The 22,746-nt window shown below is 45.2% G+C and overlaps 2 protein-coding genes across 4 annotated transcripts; both read right to left on the reverse strand.

Moving 5' to 3' along the window:
- Positions 1-1,478: 1,478 nt before the first annotated feature.
- Positions 1,479-8,113, reverse strand: rhoub (ras homolog family member Ub). Its single transcript, XM_041940316.1, has 3 exons — positions 7,712-8,113; positions 5,911-5,969; positions 1,479-3,619 (listed from the first exon to the last, which is right to left on the reverse strand). The coding sequence occupies exons 1-3, from the start codon at positions 7,926-7,928 to the stop codon at positions 3,164-3,166; spliced, it is 732 nt and encodes a 243-aa protein (XP_041796250.1). The 5' UTR covers positions 7,929-8,113; the 3' UTR covers positions 1,479-3,163.
- Positions 8,114-11,197: 3,084 nt separating this feature from the next.
- rtn2a (reticulon 2a) lies at positions 11,198-22,321 on the reverse strand. 3 transcript variants are annotated; one of them, XM_041941267.1, is made up of 10 exons: positions 22,183-22,321; positions 21,346-21,399; positions 20,223-20,804; positions 19,580-19,783; positions 15,915-16,122; positions 15,170-15,308; positions 13,367-13,436; positions 13,220-13,266; positions 13,062-13,120; positions 11,198-12,020 (listed from the first exon to the last, which is right to left on the reverse strand). In XM_041941267.1, exons 1-10 carry the CDS (start codon positions 22,211-22,213, stop codon positions 11,945-11,947), a joined length of 1,470 nt encoding a protein of 489 aa, XP_041797201.1. In that variant the 5' UTR covers positions 22,214-22,321; the 3' UTR covers positions 11,198-11,944. The 3 variants fall into 3 exon arrangements, with proteins under 3 accessions (XP_041797201.1, XP_041797202.1, XP_041797203.1); XM_041941268.1 differs by lacking the exons at positions 21,346-21,399; positions 22,183-22,321 and having other exon boundaries at positions 19,580-19,780; positions 20,223-20,278; XM_041941269.1 differs by lacking the exons at positions 19,580-19,783; positions 20,223-20,804; positions 21,346-21,399; positions 22,183-22,321 and adding an exon at positions 18,380-18,456.
- Between the last annotated feature and the right edge of the window lie 425 nt (positions 22,322-22,746).

Below are 22,746 nucleotides of genomic sequence, written 5' to 3' on the forward strand. Positions count from 1 at the left end.
ACGCTGAGCGCTCCTTTTTTATAAAGCAAACTATTTATTCACTTCTCCACCTCGGGGGCAGTTTTGGTATTTGGATTCAGCAGAGCAGTCTAAATCAGTGGCGAGACGCTTGCACATAAACAAATTTGACAGACCTCAGCCCTGGCATCCTTCCTGTCTGTCAGCGTGATGATTGACAGCTCATGATTCCTACCACAGACAATAACCTTTACCTCGAGCAGGCAGGTAGGTATTACAGTCAAGCACGCAGGCCGCAATGCTAAATCGCAGGACATCGCAGAAGACGGCTGCTTTGCGAGGGCAGAACAATGGAGTTTCCTGCTAAAATACTGGTGGAAAGTGGAGCCATCCGGACTATCATAATTGGCCCACTTGGCACCGCTCTTACCTCAGTTTCACCCACTCTGAGGCTGGACAACATACTCATCTGCAGTCTGCCAGACGACACAAACTCTCTTTTAGCTGCCTACCCTGTCATTAGCGCTTCTAAACAAGTACAAGATACCTAGCTAACTGTCACTCTCTGCCCATTGTTGTATACTGTGGTGCAGACACGCAGCTATGAATAGGAGGAAAAGCCTATTTCAGGCAATTATAATCATCTGATCCTGCATAGTTAGAAGTCTTGGTGCCGACAAAACCTCTGAGGCTAAATCTTTGAAGTCACATTTAACTCTTTCCCAGCTTTGTAAAAAGTTTTTGCTCAATTTGAGAGACTGGCTGTGTCTGAAATGGTTTTACTTATTCACTATTCACTACTCACTGTATAGGAAGATGCATATGTGAGGGACTATGTGGTGAATCATGTGGCAAAATAAAAAATTCATCCAGCAGTTGTCGTGTATGTGTTTGGTTTTGGTTCGGTCTTAGCAATGCATGATGGTGGTTAGCTCATGGTGTTGCATTATGGGATCATTTGAGTCAACAAGGGTACAATATATTTTGTAATAAACAGGCATACAACAAAAAATGTGAGCATGCTCTATAGTGGACTATATAGTGAACATTTAATCTTTAACAAGAACCACAATGGAAAGAAGTCTCAAATCATAAAACCCATCTAAATGTGAATGATTTTGGAGACAACCAGTGTTGGTTTTCAATGCAATGAAAGTAATGAAATTAGGTTTTCAAGCCACTGGATTAAATATCATTGTCAGTCTCCTAACAGTGCATTTTTATTTACATAAATGTGCTTTCCCACTTAAGGCATGTTAAAGGTTTGTAAAGCTGCAAATACACTTGTGGCAATAGTCTACTGACCTAGATTTAGGCCGGAAATCTGGTCCCTCTTGGGAAATTTCTCTCTGAGGTACACGAAAAACACATGAGATCTGTCAAAAGGCCCGTTCATACTGTAGTAACGTTTGACATCAGCAGGCGAGCTTGTGACCGACACTGCTCCACTCTTATCATCACATGACTTTCTCAGCGTGACGGCCCAGATAGCATATCTCCACAGAAGAGTCAACAGTAAAAACTGGTTAAATATTTCACATTTATTTTGTTCCGCTCATACAGCTCAACAAACTGCTCTGAAACACTCATACTGTTAAGTACCATTTAGAGTTGGACACCGAAGCCAATGACTTGAGTCTCTTCCATATGCACGCACAGATTTATCCCAATGACATTACAAACATCATAAATGATTACTATGTAACATACATAATGACATACAATATTTCATACATCTGCTCTGTTTTGCTGTTGATCAGTCATTGGCCCAGAAGGAACAGATAAATAGACAGAGCTGAATGGCAGGCTTCTGAAAAATAAGAAGCAAACATAGAATCAGTCTCTTTGATGATTTCACCTCATTTACTGTTATCATTTCAACAGAGGAGAGAGCTCCAATATACCGACTGACAAAGACGGGTAATTATCTGTTTAAGGCCCTGACTACAATGACAAAGAAAGACCCTGTGATCATCCAAACCAGTGGGCGGTGCAGGGAGCATGCAGAGCAGCCACTTTGGTTTCAGCCACTCTGAGTAAACCTACATCTGCGTTTGCCTGCTCTATATCTAATTCACGCCACTGGTCCAAAGGCCATTGCATGGCAAGACGTCAGCGATGTGTTTAGACTGTGTGTGATAAGTGCAATGTACAGTGGCACCACCCAGCTTATTGCTGCAACCTTGTAACAGTACAATTCAACTGGCTTTTATTTTTTTCAACACTTAACACAGCTGAAACTTTTCTAAAACCAACAGCAGGCTTGTGTTATCCAAGACCGGTTGGGTGATCAGCATCAACAGGCGTTCGGTGTACTCTGTTCATGTTTTGTGGCATCAGTCTGATGTAGTAGGTGTGTGCTGGTGAGGAGCTCGCAGACCTCTAACAGCGTGACAGCTGTATCAACACTTCAGAATGTGGCACAGACACATGGTGGTGTACACGAGCTTGCAGCTGTACAGAACTGGATGGCTGGGCTACAACATGTTCAAACCACAGATTCACAACCCCCCAAAAACTCAGATTTAAACAGAATTTATACTCATTTACACGTGATTGTAATCCAAAAGAGAATGAGTTTACAAAGTTCTGATCTAGGAAACAAGGTGCGCCTCTTGGTCTGATTTCAGTGAAATGAAAAGGATCCATCAGAAGTGTTGGGGGCTGAATTACAGTGTAGAACACATAAAATAATACACTTTGTTAAAGAAGGGTATCAAATCAGAAACGTACGAGGAGTATACTTTGAGTAGATATCATCACCGTCTGAGCACCTCCCCACCGAGTCAGCTCACATTTCCTTTGGACGCGTCCAGTATGATATGCAGTCCATGTGCCATAAAACTTTATTAGCTCCATAATTTTTGGTTGAATGCTGGTTACAGTCATATTTCAGACAGTTCAGACTGGCTCTGAGGAGCGGACAGTGGTTACAGCCTTATGCTTTCTGTCTTTCAGGCATCAACAAAGGGTCAAAGTCTGGTCAAACTGAAAATATCCCAAACCTGGAACAAGCCTGCAGCCCAGGCAGACACACTAAGCCTCTGCTGAGCTATTGCTCCACTGAATTAAAGTCATTCTGGCCGCCACATCTGGGGTGGTCCAGGTGAACGCAAATGCAGTCCTCACATCCGGCTCAGTCCCTGCCAATAAGTCAGCAGTTCCAGTCTTAGCATCAGTCACAGGGGGATCGTCTCCTCCCTCCTTACTGGACGCACACATATTTCTTCCACCAGGACTTGGAGAGCATTTTCATCTTGTCGGCCGTGCTGCGGACTTTCCTCTCCCGCCTGGCTCTCCTGTCAGAGTGCCGCAGCCCCACAGCGATGGCCGCGTCAAACACCTCCTTCAGATTCTTCTGCGTCAGCGCCGAGCACTCGATGTACGTCACGGCCCCGATTTTTTCCGACAGCGCCCTGGCGTCTTCCTCCGGCACCGGCCTCTCCCTCCGCCTCGCAAGCTCGATCAGCACTTTGACATCCTGCCGCAGGTCGCACTGTGTGCCAACGAGGAGGATGGGCGTGAGGGGGCAGCGGCGGCGGATCTCCGGGACCCACTTCTCCCAGACGTTCTGAAAGGAGGCGGGGCTGACCACGCTGAAGCAGAGCAGCAGGGCGTCAGTCCGGCTGTAGCAGAAGTGGCGGAGTTTGTCAAACTCATCCTGATGGAGACAGAAACAGAAACGTGGTGATTAATACATATCAAGCGAATGACTCTAAAATCTTGACTGTGATGATTTATTTCTCTTCTCTTCTCAACCAGACTGATCGCACACTGAAACACTCACAGGAAAGGGAACTGTGCCAGCAACCATTCAATAAAAAAACAGTCTAAATGGTGTTTATATTCAGCTAATATACAGTATACACAAGGCCTGCCCCCTCATTTATATCATCCACCATAAATCTCTTAAATTAACACTTTGGAGCCACATGCCTTTGACTAACAAGGGCCTCCCGCACCCTCGAGTACACAGATTAAGGTTGCCAGAAACCTGACACAAACCTCTCCTTCTGTCTCTTAACCCTCTCCTTTCCGCCACACATCTCCCAAACCCTGATCTACAAGCTCTGCAGAAGTGATCCATCATCTAAACATGTGGATTTGGAGCTAAACAAATGCAGCAGTCGCTTATCAGCTCGTGAGTCTCCCCACGCGGGCTTTGGCCGTGCTTTTCGATCTGATGACGTAGGTCCATCTGCAGAATATACACACATCAACATCTCTGAGTAAGGAGCAACTGTGTTTATCGGCTTTGGCTGCAGCTGTTATCATTTTTCTCCAGAACGTTTCTTTCTTTCCGTCTCAGCTCTCTCCACCTCCCTCTCTCTGTCATCTCTTTTTCTTTTTTTTTTTTGGCACACCCCAGCCTGTTTCTGGCACAAGCTCCCCTCTTATGAAATTGCATTAGTACAGTAAGTGTGTTCCGACTTTTATCTACCCGTATTCGCCCCAGCTTGTCTGCATGCGTGTACGTGTGTGTGTGTGTGTGTGCTGTTTCAACACTGTGTGCCGCTCACAACATGCTGTGAGGTTTTACACGTATTAGGGGCTTGTTCAAATGCCGCGTTCCACTTTACAGCCAAGTTGTCTTTGATTCCGTGCGGAACTGGCAGCGCCCTCGCAGCGTTTGTGAATGTCAGATATGCTGCTCCCAGGGCAGGGTTTTATTGAGCTGGATTATGAAACAGGCACACACGCTCCAGGGAAAATAAAAACACTCTTTCACAACCTGTTCCTTCCAACATTGCCCTACAGTACCAACATAATAATGAGTCAGTAACTTTCGCGAGCTCCCTGTACCACCCATGTCCTTGACAGCAGGGAGACAGGGAAGAATTTTTTTTTTTAACATCATTACCTCCAGTCTAACCTGTTGACTTTTCCCTCTCTTTCAGCACCCTGTCACTGCATCCAATGCTGTGGAGCAATGTTATTATCCTTGCAGATGAAGACTGACAGCAGAGGCTAGGAATGTTGCCAATTCTACACAGATGAGCTACCTGAAATAGCAGGTAAGAGGCCCGCATGAAGAATGAAATGTAGAAAGTAAAGGCAACTTGGGTGGAGCACAAAAAACAGTACTGCATCTACTGAATAATCAGTTCAGTTAATTGATTATTTGTTAAATATGTGAAATGTCCAAAAATGGTGAAAACGACCCTCAAAAAGTCCCAGAAGTGAAGGTGTCGCGGTCAAATGGCTACTTTTAAGAGTCTCACATTTAAAGAAGTTTGATTCACAATGATACAAAAACAAGAAAAGCAACAAATCCTCACACGTGAGAAGCTGGAAGGGGCGCATGTTTGGCGCTACAGTTAATAAATGTCTTAAAAGATTTATAAATAGCCATTTTACAAGAAACAGCCTCGGCAGCCACTGCTCAGGCACGACAGTGCTCTGAGCTAAATGCTAATGTCAGCACACGAACATGCTCACAATGACAATGCTAAACAGGTTTAATGTTTATCACTGTCATGATCAGATTTAAGCATGTTAGTGTGCTAACATTTGCGAATTAGCACTAAATATAAAGTACAGCTGAGGCTGATGGGAATGTCAGTGATTTAATTCTGACCTGATTATGGGACTAAGGGAAAGTTAATTTTATTTATCTAGAAGGAAACATGGATATTTGTACCAAATTTCATGACAATCCATCTAATATTCATGGAGATATTTAACTGAACCCTAACTCTACCCTGAAACCAAAAATGTGAACCTTGATGCCTCTAGATGAGTCAGAGGATCACCAGAGTCACCAGGCTTCATCCTCTGGGGGCCATGAATATCGGCCGAACAGCCACCTGCCGCCGACATGCACCGAGCCACGCCACCAGCATGACATTCATGTGCAGTAAAGGTTGAGAGGCATGCAGGGTTTACACTGTGATCATGTATCCATCCAGGGTGTCAAACGGTAGAGTGTGTTAGCGTGTGAGCAAAACTCACCTGTCCTGCGGTGTCGCACAACTGCAGTCTCACCGGGTTTCCATCCACCTGAACCACAGCTGTGGACACAGAAACAGAGTAAATAAGCCACAGCTGTCAACTGTACTTTAAAGCCCCCCACCTGACACTTCAGAAGTTAACACACACACACTTAAGCGCCCAGCAGAATATTCTGTGGCGTAAACAAAAGCCTGGCAGTTGAAAACACAAAGACCCCCTGCTCAGCTCCTCCAGCTCACAGACGGCCTGCGCTGTCTCGCCCACCCACCCTGCCAGTTACTGTTAGGACCATAACACTTTACTGTCGCTCGGACCGCTCTGCGGGCTTTGTTCTCTGTTGTGTTTTGACAGAGGCCATTCCAAGGTTGTCGAGTTGGGGGGGGGGGCAATTTTGTTTGTTCAGTGAGTCTCTTCCAACAGGCTCCGTTTTACAGATTGGGAAAGTGGATGAGTCATCTCAGAGCAAGTTCCATTATGGGGCCATTTATTCTTTTCAGAAGAGTGAGCACAATGCGGAGCAGCAGGCACATGGAAACATTTACAATACGTCTGGAGTGTGTGGTCGGTCATACCACCTGATCAAAGAGCTCGCTGCAGCTATTCAAGCAGTAGGACAGGCATCGCAGCGGCCTGCTTTAACAAAAGCAAGGCGAGAGAGCGGGAGGACAGAATGAGAGGCGAGTGAGCTGCCATTGTGTAATCATTTCTAATCCCTGACATATGATACTCCTTTGATTTTCTGCACCAGAAGTCCCTCTTATCGTCCCCTCTCCCAGCCTCCCGCTCCCCTGCGTCTCTGACACCTGTGGCATTGCGTAACGGCCCAGAAGTCAGCTTTCAAGGGGACGCTCTTGATTCCGGGCACCGAGAAGTGACATCACCATCGAGGGCCCCAACTGCACAATCACTCTCTGTCAGGCCGGGGCGAAAGACAATCTCTGCCTCTGAGCCACTGCAGCAGATGTGCCCATTCCAGTATAGAGGAGAGGGCTTGCGGGTCAAGGCTGACAACAATAGGCAGAGTTGTGCAATCCAAAACCTCTGAACCAGAGACGCTCTGTTCTGTGTGGGAGGCTCGATCCGGTCTGACGGTGGTGGGTTTCTGTTTTATGGGCCTTGTGTTGGCAAAGTTGTTAGTTTTACCGCTCATTAGTTAGAAAATCCTTGAAAATTCATCTAAATAATCAGTGACAATAATAGCTGATAGTTTAAGAGTTTCTTAAGAAAAGTAAAGGAGGGACTGGAGATGTGATCATGAAGCAAAGGTGATCAACAGGTCACAGGTGTATTTTTACAGGCCGACACTGATCAGTTTAAAACAAGTTCCCCCTCTACAGGGTTTTGTTCTCTCTGCCTATTTGGCTGTAAACAAAGCCTGCTGGGACTAGCGAGAGTTTGGAAAGTGGACCCGTGCCAAATGGAAACCGGGCTACATCAGGGAGGACAACTCATGTGCATTAACGCTGATGGAAAACAGATAATAGGAAACACAAACACATCTATCAGAACAAATGGGATAACATCTCAAAACACGCAAAGCTGAGGAGGAGTTCAGTGAAAAGTAGTGAAATAAAGTCATTAAAGCTTCATTCACCGGAATTTAACCCAATTTAATCATAGCTCCAATCTCAACACACTCATTTACACCTGATTTAAATGTATACATCATCTCAAAAGCGCCCCTGATCTATAGAAATTAAAGGTGATATTCCCTCTATGCAAAAGAATTTCTTTCTTTTGGACTTGAATACATTTAGCAAATTGTAAAGATCTCAAATAGTAATATTCCTCTCATGCTTACCTGAGAAGTCATCAAACGCAGTGGGGACATATTTGGTTGGGTAGCCGTTTGTCGTATAGCTGACCACCAGGCTCGTTTTGCCCACCGCTCCGTCTCCGAGCAGGATGCACTTCAGCAGCCGCTCCTGCGCCTGCCCCTGCCGGGCGGAGACGGGGTTGTGTGGGGGCACCGGAGGAGCCGCGGTCCGTCCGTAATCCATGGTGACAGGAGGTGACATTCAACAGGCCAGCACTTCACCGCGCTCTCCTCGACGGCCAGATGAAGGACCCACCATGAGAACAAGCTTCTCCTCTCTGCTATCACAGTTCTCCAAACGCTTACAATCGCGAGCAGGACTCGTGCGTAAAGTGCGTCCTCCTTTCCTGCGCGCTGCCAAACCCACTGTGCCAGACTAGCAGCAGGTCTGCAGGCTTCGGCTCTGCAGTTTCCAACGCGAGGGCGGGTCTGAGGCGTTAGACCCTCGGACTGATTTGACTAATCCCACCCACTTCACCTCCAGACAGCGGAGGGCTGAACAGACGCAGGTGGAGGGAGTCTGAATCCAAACATTTTAGTCTTTCAGGGGAAAAAAAAGCATCACGAGGTTTAATCGTACTGGACTCTTTGGGGAAATTTGAATAGAACAGAAAAGATCCCACAATGATTTCTCTTCATTTATTTCTATACATCTCGATAACACAATGTGTCCAGCTGCGTCTTTTTCTTTGGGCCCTGAACTCACAGTCTTTGACCCTGTACAGACAAGTCCAGACTTATCCCCACCAGAGAGAAGAGGACAACCTTGATGCCCATTTTGAACATGACACGTTAAGTACTGAAATTTCAAACCCACACAGACCCCTTGACCTGCTTCGGTTTGTAGCCTGGTAGGGACAGCCAGACTGAAGCGCTGCAGACGACTAAAACATACTGACGCTCAATCAGTGGATTTTTCAATAAGAAAAGTAAGTAATGGACAAAACTCCGAGCAGGTAGGTCTACATGTCCACTGGCTGAGGCGTTAATGTCCTCGTCCAAACCTGTCAGACGCTCTGAGATAATGGAAGTCATGTCTTGACTTATGTCGCCCCCTTGTGGTTCACTGCGGACGCACACAGAAATAGACACACCTGAATACACACTGGACAGGTGGAGCTAACAAAGAGGCCCAATCCACATGTAAATGTTATGATGGAGGAAGTATTCAGTGTTCCTTTACTTAAGTTAAGATATTAATACCACACTGTAAAAAATAGGCCTAGTGTACAAGTCCTGCATTGAAAATGTAATTTAAGTTCAGGTATGTAAATGTAATTAGAAAAATACACTAAACATTCCCTGTGACTGTTATTATATATTATATCATGAGATTATTATTACTCATGCATTAATGCAAAACAAGGATTTTCCTGCTCTGTTTGGTTGAGATGGGGCTCATTTTGAACTACTTCATACAGAACAGCAACTAATGATTTTCTTGTTGAATTATATTATTCTCTCAACAAATCATCTGATTCTTAAGTTTCTAAAATTTCAGAAAACCGATAATTTCATAAGGGTTGTTATGTCCAACCAGCAGTCTGAACTTTAACATTACTAGACATAAATGCTAAACAGTAAAAAAAAAAAACAGTAAATCCTCACATTTGAGAAGCTGGAACCATGAAATATTTGGCATTTTTACATGAAAATGATCATGATCAGAATAGTTGCCACTAATTGGAATTTGAAAAGTTTAATTTATAACAAAGCTGCAAATTTCCTTCTATATGTTTCTTATTGCCTCATCATTCTTTGTATTTATTATTTTTCAACAGTAACACGACCTTTATCTGCGTCACGTCTGTCCAGTCTCTAACATACTGACTGAAAAAGTCACACTATATGCTTGTTTTATCTTTTCAGCGTGTTTATTTCTCCAAGATTAAAACTCTAGTCATTTTCAAGAATACAAAATTATCAGTGTACTGCTCTAGTGCATGTAATCAACTAAACGTAACTAAAAGTTACTCTCCTGTTTGGATTTATCTTTCATCCACACAGCGAATATAAAAACCGAAGCACGTGGTGGTCTAGCACTACGAAAATGACGAGTGTGAGTAGATTAACAGCAGTTTTGTTTAAATATAGTTTGACAAGACAGATCTCAGTGAATGAACCTTTTTGTATTAGCCAAGCTGCGTGGATAGGGAAGGAAATTAGTGCCTTTAATTTCACTGCCATCGCCATTCTCTTTGTTGAAGTTCCTCTTGGAAGAAATCCAAGAGAAAACAAAACATTTGCAGCAGAACAGAAAACTGCTACAGGAGGCCAGTGTGTGTGTGCAACTACTGCAGGTCCAATACTAAGCAGCACATGACGTCTAAGGCTAACATGCCATCATGTCTGGGCTTCATGGATCACGTCTGGTAACATAACATTGCTTTCACTGCAGCACACAGGTGAACTATGCAGTAATAAGGCAGAGGAACAGACACATTTTGGTGAGCGCTTTAAAAGCAAGCACTAAAGGGAAATGTGGCGCTGCGGAGTATCCTGAATAATTTTAATATTCCTAAATGGATCTACTTACAATTCTGTATAAGATACCTTGATCATGGCACACATGTACTATCACACAAGTATTGTCCACGTACAAAACACCGTTCTCAGGAAGGCAATGGTCGTGTAATGAGACGTGGTTTGCTATGGGAGGAGAAGTCGCTTTACGCTCTTGTCAGCAGTTGTAAGCACTGCGAATCGGATCATGCACTGTAACCTGCAGTTAGAAAGGCACCTGCTGTATTTCACTCCCACAGTCCTTCACATCACATTCAGAGCTCAGAGAGGATATCTGTCTGAAATCAATCCCTCCGATCCTAAAACCAACACTGACACCTTAAGAACCTCTGATGCTCCGTCAATGGGGAACTTCCTGTTAAGTGATTGCATTCCATTTACAAGACATTTTAATTATTGAACTCTATCTCTCTGAACATTATGTTTCAACTTCCCATTTTCATCAGTGAAAGCAGCGTCCAGTGATTAATGCGATGTCCAACCCTGATTCCAGAAAAGCTGAGACCTTGTGTAACACATAAATAAAACAGAATGTGATGATTTGTTAATCCTTTTTGACATATAATCGACTGAAAACAGTACAAAGTCGATATATTTCATGCTTTACCTCATTAACTTCATTGATTTTTGTAAATACCTGCTTGTTCTGAAATTGATGCCACATCAAAAGACTGGGAAAGTTGTGGAACGCTCCAGAGACACCTGTTTGGATCATTCCACAGGTAAACGGGTTGATTGGTAACAGTTGATAGCATCATAATTGGGTATGAAAGGAGCATCCTGGAAAGGCTCAGTCGGTTTATAAATGAGAATGATTGCATTTTTTTGTTGTTTTTACAGAGTCCCAACCTTTTTGGAATCAGGGTTAAAGTAACAACAAAAATACAACAAGAAAATGTAAAGAAAAACTGAAATGAATGATTTGTGTGAATGAAAGTGAATGCCTGTGCAGATGAGAAGAAACTGAAAGTTTTGCAAAATAAAGAAGAAATGTGACTTTTAATTGCTTTTAGGTTTCATTTCAGCAAGCTGCATGTCAGGAATTACACACACACACACACGAACACACTCACACTCACATACAAACAAATAAACTGTCATGAGAATGAATATGCACTCAGAAAAGTGCATGTGCTGACACATGCATCCTTAATTGCCAGTGTTATGCTGCCATGAATAATGATCACCCCTGTTTTTGTCCGCTCACTTTAATCGCCTGAACCGCCTTCCCTTCTCTCAGTGAGCAGCTGTCGATGTGGGAACTTCTCATTCCTGGTCTTAGTGCCTCATGTGGACAACAGCTCTCAACCATCTAAGACACGTCTTGAGTCATTTTTACATTGCAAAAACAGTGAATGTTTCCAAGGATGGTCGCACACGACACGCTGAGTCGTTGAATCTTTCCACCTCTGGCGTCAGCAGCAAGGCTCTCGTCCAGGATTCACACACCTCGACTTCACCTTGATTAAGTTTGAACCCAAACCCCCCAACCTCTAACCCCATAACTTAGATACACTTAGAGTATAAAGTACCATGCGTGATCCTCATCATTGTCCGTTTAAGTAGCCTCCCTTCCCTTCCCGAGTCTCTGGAGCTCCGTTTCTCCGGCGCTCTGAGCACAGACCGCTGGGTAAGACATCTGAGTGACAGCCTGTGACTCTGGGAGCTTTTCTTTAAGTTCTTGTCCATCGTTGTTTACTGGTTTTTGGGTTTGGCGCCGCCAGGAGTTGGGTCAGGAGGAGGGCCACCACCCTGGGCAAGTCTTTGAAAGCTGTGACAGAGAAATAGAGGAGTAGTCAGGGCTTGTGTAGGTTAACAAATAGAGAGTTTGGCCCAGTACCTACATTGTGGTTTTAAGCACTGATGCACCTGAAACATGCCAATCATCCTTTTAACAGTGATGTTATCAATATGTTCCTTAACAAAAATGTTATCATCCCACATAATCATGTGTCTTTTATCTAAACTACACCCACAGCATGTTCTTTTAGACGGCTCAACTGAATTGCTTTATTAATCCTATTACTCCTCCCGGCCTCTGAATGTGTGCTTGTTTTCCATCATCACTTTTTATTGTAATTGTAATTCGGTATTGTTGATCCTTCTTAATTCATTATGCAAACCCCAACACAGCATCTGAGCTCCACTGAGCCATGTTTTTGTGTGAGTGACAGGATGTCTTCATTAATCAAGCGTGTCCCAGCGAGCTCTGACAAACGCACACACCCTGTGAGTCTTAAACAGGCACTTGGACACTGATGGCAGCTACCAGAACTACAGCTCACTAGTACTTGAGGCACTTGACTACGCACAACTACCAAGCGTGGGTATTAGGATGGACCTTTAATGTCAGCTGAGCACAAGTTTACGGTGGCACTGAGAGCTCATTGCACTGCAGCCTAAAAAATCCCATGCAAACAGACAAAACATGAGCGAATCAAGAGAACATGTTCACCCATCTGACAACAAGGGCAACATTTTGAAAGAAACTAAATACAGAAACTATGCAAGTAGCACAGATGATCATGGAAACTGTTTCTAGGGGACACTACAAAGTGACAGTTTGTGACTCTTGAAGTTACCGAAGCCGGCTGGTGGGACAACTAGCCGTGTTCAGCAGTTTTCAGTGTCCCCTGGTGTTATTTTCTGTTTCTGTATTTGCTTGTGTTTTCTAGCTTTGCAGCATTTTTTCATGTTTTGTCAGACTGGTGGAGATTCTCCTCTTCATTTGCTTGTGTTCTGCCTCAGCCAGAAAACAGCAGTTGACCTGTGCTGATGGCAACACTGGGCCAGAAGATGGCGCCATACTCACGTGTCCTTGATGTTGTCGACGTGGGCCTGGATTTTTGCAACAACGCCGTCCACCTGCTCCTGAGAAATGACAGAAATACAGAAAAATGGATGTTTTTGGATATGGAAATAGACGACCGGTTAATGTGAGTGTAAAGGATTAAGTAAGAGAGTTATTACCTGGCGTTGTCTGTAGAAAAGTGGCAGAGAAAAGACAGCGATCACACCTGGAGAAGAAAGAAGAGGGAAAAGCAGAGCAGTTAACGTGATAGGCTTACAGTATGTTCATGACTTCCATATTTCCAGCAGGTGATATCTGTCTCTTACTGATGATGAGCAGAGTAAGGCCATTGCACAGGTCTCCCAGGTACGTCACAAGGTACATCAGAACCAGGAGCTGAAGAGGACCAGCAGCAGAGGGTCAGTGAAACTCCACCAACGATGAGTGCAGATGTCAAGAAAACCTGTCAGCACTGCTCTGTGTTTATTTCATTCTTTTAGAAAAAGAATGGATAATTCCCTGCATTGTATTATATAATTGTCACCTATCACGTCTCAATAAAACGATCCATCCCAACATCATTTTGTCCTCGTGGCAGACAGGAAAGAGCACCAAGTACGGGATTCCCAATATGGGTGTTTCCGCTTATATCTCACAGTGTCGCAGCACCGTGTCTGTGTATGGGATCCAGTGTTGCCCTGATATGGGACACCCCTGTCTTAGATGGAAAGAGAATCCAGCTGATCCCGGGGCGTCCATGCTCCTCCTGTGTGCCATGTCACATACCGGCCAGGTCAGGGTTGAGACTCTCAGGTCTTGGGGGTTTAGGGGCTCAGTCAGCTCACACCGACTCGCCCTTTACTCTAAATGCGTTACGTCCGTCTGGCCACAAACTGCTGCTGTTAATTACTGAAATGCCATAATTGCATTAACCCCTTGACACTTGAATTTATTTAAAATTATATTAAAAAAATAATTCTTTGTGTTTTTGCTTTCAAATTGATCCTAAATTAAGAGGAGTTTGTTCATTTTTCTGTAGCACATACAATAGATATAAATTTAGGTAGGTCCACAAACTAGAATAGGGTTCAAACAAACAGTATATGTCCACTTTTTTCAATGCTTAATCTTTTTCGTGTATTCAAAATCCATTTATTATATCAGAACAGCCACAAAATGGGCTCACAACCATTACATTGTTACAACAATTAGAACAGGGGTTTTTTCACTTTGACCAGTCTTACGAGAAACCAGTGTTTGCAAAAGGTTCCTAGGTGTGTGTTGAATATGCACAAACCGGCATTAGAGGAATGCATGCACGATTCGGCTGCAATGTGGATTAAAGCGGTATGATGCGAATTCCCGACAATCTGCGTTAAGGGGTTAAAGATGAGCTGACTGATTTTCTGCTTGAAGTGAAATAATTTAAATTGATATCTGATCATTCACACCGGTGAAGTTTACTGCTGCTGTACTATATTAAAATATATACAATATCCTTGTATTCTCCCTTTGTCTAGTTTGGGGTTAAGTTTGTCTCATTAAAGTACTGTTTAAGTAAAAAGCATAGAATGTATAGACTGTGCCAACACACATGTGATACTGACAAATTTATCTAGGCTTGATAAACATTAACATGATGCTTCGGCTCTGCTAGCAAGCGAGGCGCACCCAGAGGCTGGATGACAGCAGAGAAGTGAAAAGCGAAGCAGACAGCCTCCTTTTACAATGCAAATTCATTTAAAACCATTTTCTCCGAAGGGACCGATTACTTTTCACGCGATTACCAAAAATATGTCATTGGGGCTGACAGTTGCCGTCAGTGATATTGGCCTAATTTAGGAGCACAGTCTTCAGCTGTGAGTTAGCATAATGAGAGAGACGGTTGGCATGGCGATGCTGTCATCTCCAATGATGGAGGGAGGAAGACGACAGATGATGGAGCAAATGAAAGAATGTGGAGACGGACCGATGTCTGGGTTAATGAGGGGGAGAGGTTCTGGGCAGGGTGAAGTAAATCTCTGGGAACAGGTCATTAAGAGTGTAGGAGACTGAACAGCGTGCACACACACACATACACACACACACACACACACACACACACACACACACACGCTAGCTGAACTCACCTTCAGGGACTCAAAGAGGTTTTGAACAAAAAAGAGTCCCTTCAGAGCGTCTGCAGCAGACAGAGCCATGACGATGGCTTTCTGCATATAGAGGTCGGCCTCCTCTCCACTGAAGCTGATGTCCAGGTCCAAGTATGACCTGAGAGGAAATGAGACAACAAAAAGACATGAGATGCAGAAAAAAGGAGGCTGAAAAAGATACACAGCAAATACACAGACACATTCATTCTTATGCCTCTCTGTGTAGCCATCTGCTGTCTAATTAATGACGTTTAACGACACAGTGATTCATGTTCTTTGGCTGCAATCCTTCAAGCCCAAATATAAATCCCCTCCTGTCACTTGTGTCAGTGTCCAGAGGTCAAAAGGTCCAAGCTTTCCAATTTGCTTGACAGTATTTACGTTGGCTGTTTGTTAAGGAAAACTCAACAGAAAAAACACATTAAAACACACTTTTACAATACAAGCCTTATTTTTACAATGGTTATGCCTGAACCTCAACATAGCCCCAACTATGCTAACAGGAAGACCCCACCAATTAATAACCACAATTGGAGCCACTAAATACTTTATTATTGGATGTAAGTACAGTAAATCTGCAGCAAGTCTGCTTCATCAAAGAAAGAACAAAGAAAGTGGACTGGAAATGATCTGTTTTGGAGAATGTGACTGAACAGAGTGAATCCACCTCTGTGTGTGGTGTCATCTTGATTTTCCCTGTCTCGACCACTCTCCTCGCTCTTACTTGAAGGGGTGCTCTCCATCGCCCCAGCTGAGGATGTAGAGGACTTGGTAGTAGATGCGCACAGAGATGGTGAAGCACATTACGGCGAGGGAGACCGTGGAGACCACAGTGATGATGCTGAGCTGGAACAGGGACAGCAGGCCGACCACTAACCCTGTTAGCACCATGCCTGTTCGCTCCGTGTCCTTCCAGTAGATCAGGTCCATCACTGAAAGACAGGGAGGGAAATGAATGGTTGAGACAGGAAGGTGAAACAATAACAGGTCGAGGGAGAAAGTGATGGAAAGTGTAGGTAAAGCAGTGGAGAGGATAAAGAAATAAAGTATGGAGTAAGACAAGCTGGTTTATTAGTTTTCGAGCTGTGCACAGCTGGCACCATTGTGAGTTACTGCATCCTTCCCGCTTTTCACCGAGGAGCTGCATCAACATCACTCAGCCTCCAGCTCTTCCAAAAGGTCTTTCATTCTTGGAGGGGGAACCAGGAAGAGTGGCAGGAAGATACAGTGGTCCCGACATAGTTGTGTAGGAAGCGAGGCCAGAGAAGTGGAAGGGGGAGACATGAGGCAGAGAGGGATTTCCAGCCTCCAGCACAGGAGACCACACACACACAGACACACACAGCAGCAGCTACGAGGACATGTCAGGCTCCAGCTCGGGCTAAATTTAGGCCTCAGATGAAAGAGGGAGGCAAGCGGTGGAGCAAAATTTAAACGCAGCTCGCCACAGCACCTGCCCGCAGGCGTCAGGCCGTCAGCAGTCCCTTTTCCACACCCTGTTGGTGTCTCTGTCACCCAGCAACAGCTGGCATGGAGACTGAGGCGTCCATAGAGTCATGCTGTGCAAATGTGGACAACTTCAATATATATAGCAGAAGATGTCATTCCTTAATCTATCTGGAATTCTTTCAAACAGCTCATCGTTCTATTTACACAACAATGTAAAAACCTTTATGAATGTAAACATGTTGCAGTACAAAAATTGAAAGCTATAGCACAGAGCCCTCAGTGTTGTGTAATTACAGGGTATGTTGTATGGTGCAGCACAGTCAGACAGGGATACTCTTTGTGTCTGTCATTCAGCGAAATGCTAAGCCTCAGCATTATAATAAAGGGAAGCCTCTTTGAATAGAGTGCACTGACAGCAGGTGGGTTATTTATAAGCATCGCTGCACACAATTAATACCCATGATGCCCCTGGAACACACCTGTCGAACGTGTTTGTTTGTGCTGCTGTCGTTCTGGGTTTACTCAGCACTTGGTGTCAGAGTAGGTGACGAGTTTAATAAGAAGAATGGAAAGAAACCAACACTCGAGTAATGAGAGCATCACACGTCACATTTACACTGGTTTCCCTACAAGTTTAACAAACTTGATTACATGTTAATCAGTGAGCTTGGTCTGTGCTGGTAGGTGGATTTTGTTACCTTGCGACAGAGCCAGGCTAGCTGCTTCCCCCTGCTTCCAGTCTTTATGCTAAGCTAAGCTAAGCTAACCGGCTGCTTGCTCCAGCTTTATATTTCCTGTAACGGACAGTGTGGCATCGATCTTCTTGTCTCTAATTAAGAGGCAATTATTACTCAGCTGCAACTATTATCCACCAAACTTCAACTGCTAGAATAAAATGTTAGGACACTGTCTATACCACAAAACACAATCCAACCAGCAGAATTTAATCTAGTGTGTTAATCATTTGACTGAGTTACTTACTATATAAATTAGTACTGACGGAGTGACTGGATATCAATAATCCAATCAAGCAATAAACTAACTAAATGACCAATTAACCAATTAGAACATAAATCGCATGGCTCATTCACACTTTATGTCAACCCAGCCTGACATCATCTCATTTCAACATCAGCATCCATCTCATTTGACCCGGGTCACGTCGGTTTCATCGCATGTGTCCAGGAAACCTCATAGTACTACAGTCCGAGAGGTCTCCGCTCGTGCCAGCTCGTCAGCCCAAACAGGAAACACTAAAACGCAAGCGAACCCAGGCGGCAAAGTTATTACCCACAGCAACAACTGCCTGCAAAAAGCATGCCGCGGCAGGACAGTTCATACTCATTTGAATGGCTGTTGCCGATTCAAATGAAGGCCAAAGATATGGAGGCTGCCCCGCTACATCTGAACAGCTCATCAGCGAACAGCCGAACACAGCTCGAGCCGACTGGAGCTGCCGTCTCCAGAGGCTCCGCTTGAAAAATGATCAAAGAGAAGCGAGAAATCCACTCAATTCCCACCTTCAGTCCCCTGACAGTCCGGCTGTCACACCACTGCACCAAAGTCACAAAGCTCAACAGTCCACCACAGGAGGACTTCACACTTGAATCTATAGCTTTCCTCTCTCTGAAATCAGCTCTTTGCAGACAGCTCACGACTGCATGCGAACACCTGAACATCATCTGCATAGTTGGACTTTCTTAAATTATCCTCTTTTTCGCTTTAAGCCCAAGGTCTTACCTTTGCTGGCCATGTTGGTTGCCGCTCCAGTGTTTCCCCTCACACCCTCTGTCCCTGTCTCTATCCCGCTGCGCTCCCCTCGCCCCTCTGAGCTGTTTTTGGCCGCCCTCCTGCTCGCTCAGCAGTCCAAAGGCCTGACGGCCCAAAATAATCTTGTTCGCGGCACCGCCCACCGCTCCTCAAGAGTCCAAGAGCTTCACACGTGAAAAGATGATTCACGATCACACAATACTCTCAGATTCACGACATCTTCTTCCATCGTCTGGTAGTGATTCAGAGGTCTGCAGCCAGGTTGAGAAATGCTTTTCATCTGTAGGCTTACTTCCTTTCATTCATCATGGCATCGCAACAAAGCTTTTCACATGTTAAATAAGCACAACCAGCTATACAACAGCTTGAACTATGAGAAATGGTTTGATAAAAGAATAAAGTGGTCTTTTGATGGCACGTTCAATGCCAGATTTTGATATTTGACAGTTTTCAAGACACATTTCAGTTGCTAAAAAAACCCCAGTGAGGTTTAGAAATATGATGCTCCAATAGATGCATGTGTGCTATTTATTCAGGACACCCTAAACCCTGTCATCAGCCTGACCACCCATTCATCAGCGGTCTGAGGGTTTACCCCCCCCGCGCGCCCGAACACCCACTAAAATAAGATGGGGCTCTACTCTGACTGGAGGTCCACTTAAAATGCCATCAAGCTGGAAGACAGGATGTTGTCTCTCTTGTGCTCTCTCTCCCTTTCTCTGCATTTCACTCGCTCCTAAAGTGCCGAACAACTCTCACATACCTGCATATAGAGACACACACATACACACACACACACACACACACTCACACACCTGTCTGTCTTTCTGTGTGTGTGTTTGTGTCAAACAGTGATACACTCTGACATCAGCGGTGATACTCTCCAACAAGTAAGTGAATGCCAGGAGTGCTTTCCCCACAATTAGCCAATAATTCCTGAAATCCCGAGAGAGGGTTACTATGGAGACAGCCAGGACTTTGGGGAGGGGTGTGTGTGTATGTGTGTGTGTGTGTGTGTGCGCCGCTCTAGGACGTCCATGCTGAAATCTGATATTTTCTTTATTTAAAGTATTGACTAACGTGCTCAAGGAAAAGGATCTGGCTCAGCACAAAGACAGAGAGATGGAGGGAGGTGGAGGAATGAGAGAGATTCAGATGTGAGTCTTGTACCTGCTATGTGGGTGCATACTGTCGGGTCCTCTGATAGGTTAAGTGCTGAGAACCAGTGATCGCTAACCAGCTGTTCCTGAGAGTTTAGACCAATGGCAGCCGCCGCAGAGGATGCCGGGCCTCTGGGTCGCACGGATGTCAGCAGCTTGACTGAAATGGTTTCCCTGGCGACGGGAGACTCTGGCTCGGGGGTCGGCGAGGCTGCTGCCGGGAAACAGAAAGAGAAGATGATGTCACTATCATGATGACATCACCACTGACTTGCAGCACATGCTCAGCTCTGCTCACACTACTACGACAAGCAATATTAAATCACATTTTGAGAACAACATGATTTGTACTGCAACATCTGTGTTGTGGTTCCAGATTTAGGTCAAGACAGTTCCTCCTTTGCCCATATTTATTTTTCTTTCAGAAAAGCCTCTTAAAATGGCATTCAGGGAAGAATTTCACAAAGAAGAAGGGGGAACATTCACATTATGTAGTGAAGCAAATACCAGATCCTGCAACCTTCAGTACAGGATTTAAACCTAGACAGCAAATAACAGAGCCCAATTAGATACCTGTTGGACCAATAGGTGAACTAGTGGTTTATGTTTAAATGATGAAAACAACCTCCTCACACGTTCCTCCTGTTCCTCACCCTGAAGTATCTGTGAGGGGCTCTGAAGCTGGGAAGACGGGGACATAGCGGGAGGCTGGACGGTCAGACTGCTCGGACTCTCCTCTCTTTGGATTCCCGCGTCTCTCCCCTGAGTGTCTGGGTCCAGATTTTGGGGAGAGGGCTGGATAGTGATAGTCTCAGTTTGTCTGTGCTGCTCCCTCCTCGCCGCTGGACTCGCCGTCCTCGATGTCCTCGCCTCCTGCTGCTCTCTCCTCCCTGACGCTTCCTCCTCGTCCTCTTGACCGAGGAAGGCTTGAGGGTCCCATTCTACATCGGGGGAGTCCAGCAGTGTTTCCAGGGTGTCGGTGCGGATCAAAGGAGTGCGACTCCCCCGAGAGCCGCCCCTGCGACGGATGTGCCGCGCCGCTCCCACCGCTTCGGCCTCGGCGATGGCGATGTAGGAGAAAGTCAGCTCGAAGGAGTTCTGACGCGGCGTGCCCCAGATGGATGGGGATGAAGCCAGTCCCTCGTCATCATCTGGATCCCCATCTCCCCCCTCCTCATCGTCAGACCATTCCCTGGCTGTCTGCAGCTCGCACAACTCGGACTCCTCGTTTCCGCCTGAGTGGAGACAAAACAAAGAAATGTGGTCACCTCAACGCACAGAGAGACAGAAAAACAGAAGAAGAAAAGACTTCATGCAGATAAATGACACACACTCTGAGCAGAGGGGCAAGTTACAACGCTCACAGTTTACTCAGTTATAGACACTGCCGCTAACAGTGTGTATATTAGTTCAGCATCATACAAGGATGGTGCTTTCGCTTTTAACAAATAGCTACGTCAGATGAAAGCAGCAGGTGTGTGATTTGATGTGAGGGAGAAAGAGGTGTGACATCTAAAGTGAATGAAACCCTCTTTGATAAATGCATAAACGTCTCTCCTTCCGAAATGTGGCCATGATCAAAACGTGCTCCTGTGTTTACCCGGAGCTCTTCAGCGCTCGTTTTTTTAGAGGTGCGAGAGGTGCTCAGATGTATTCTTCTGATGCTAAGATCAAAAGAAAGGCTTTCAGGAAGCAGGAATCTCTTCTTCTTTTTATCAAGTATTCTGTGACAGAATATCTTGGCGGATGGAGAGTGTCACGTGTCTTCTCCCTTACCATCGGTGCACGGAGGCGTGGAGTCTGGAGTGGACGCCACAGAGCCATATTCCTCTGAAAGAAAACAAAATTTACGTAAATCTACATGCTGTAAACCCCCTTCTTCCACCATCTCACATGTGCGTCTCCAAACACTCAACATAGTAAATGATTAATAGCGTAAAAGCTCCAACAAAAGCTGCAGAACCTGTTGTGAGTGATTTTTAAAAGATATAACAGTGAGCTTTATGTGACTGAAGAAAAACACTCATGTGCTATGGATGAGACAATATCAGTTGCATACTGTAGGTACTCCCAGAGCTCAACTGGCAGCAGTAAAGGCCTTCACTACATTAGATAGCCAAGCATGACATTAGCTAATAAATCAACCCCAGGCAGAGCAAAGAATGCAGCATATTCTCTCCTGCACATGCATGAACGCATGCACGTCATCAAAAAACACTTTAATTCAACTGTAGAGGATATCAGGCGAAAAGATAAAATTAAACACAGACATGAAAGCACAACAGAAGCTTTTAGGGAGAAATAACTTGCAATACCTGCAAAGCCCTCTCTCACACAACACACACAAACGTCTGCCAATGAACGGGAGGCAGCGACAACAGAATGTGTCTCCTTCTGCACTGCATCCACGCATTCAGCCATGTGTTTATCAAAGGTGGGAGCAGGAGAGGCACGGAGAATAGGCAGGAAGGGGAGGGGAGTCGGGGGGCTAACAGCAGTTAGCAAGAAAAGATGCTGAGCTGGAATATGTGGCGATGGCGTGGCTGGACAAACAAACGCACACCTCCCGCACACAAAACGCAGATGGAAGCAGCAGAACAAAAGCAGACTCACGGCAGTGGGAGAATCCTAAAACCTGGCCCATACTCCATCAAGGCATCGCTGGGCCCATCCAGTCTGGAAGCCCCCCCCCCTTCCTCTGCTGCCGGCTCTCACGTCCTGTGGATATACTCCCTCTCTTCCTCCTCCTCCCTCTGCTTCTTGGTCGTGTGTTGAGCGGCTTCCTCGCTCTCCTGCCTCCCGCTCTGTCACTCAGCAGCCCCGCCCTGCCTGCCTCCCTCCGCCGTCCTCCCTCCTCCCTTCATCTCCTCTTGCATCGTTATGACTGCAGCGGTAGTAAGGCACACTACAGCAAAGGTAGAGAAGCATGAGTGTGCGTCCCTGCGTCTGCCTGAGCCCACTGTCGTCTCCCATTCATAGCTGATCTGTCTGTCTCTCCCTCTCCATCGTCATGTGATTTCATCGCAGGATCTCATAGGGGCAGGCTGTGAGAGAAGTAATAAGCCATTAATAATGTATAACACGAGCATTTACAAAACATACACAGAGGAGGATGCATTAGAAGATGGGCAGGGCAGGCTGAAGGTCCTTTGGTCAGCAGCATGTCAGGTTTGACAG

This window comes from Chelmon rostratus, chromosome 7, assembly GCF_017976325.1.
Source record: "Chelmon rostratus isolate fCheRos1 chromosome 7, fCheRos1.pri, whole genome shotgun sequence".
NCBI lineage: Eukaryota > Metazoa > Chordata > Actinopteri > Chaetodontiformes > Chaetodontidae > Chelmon > Chelmon rostratus.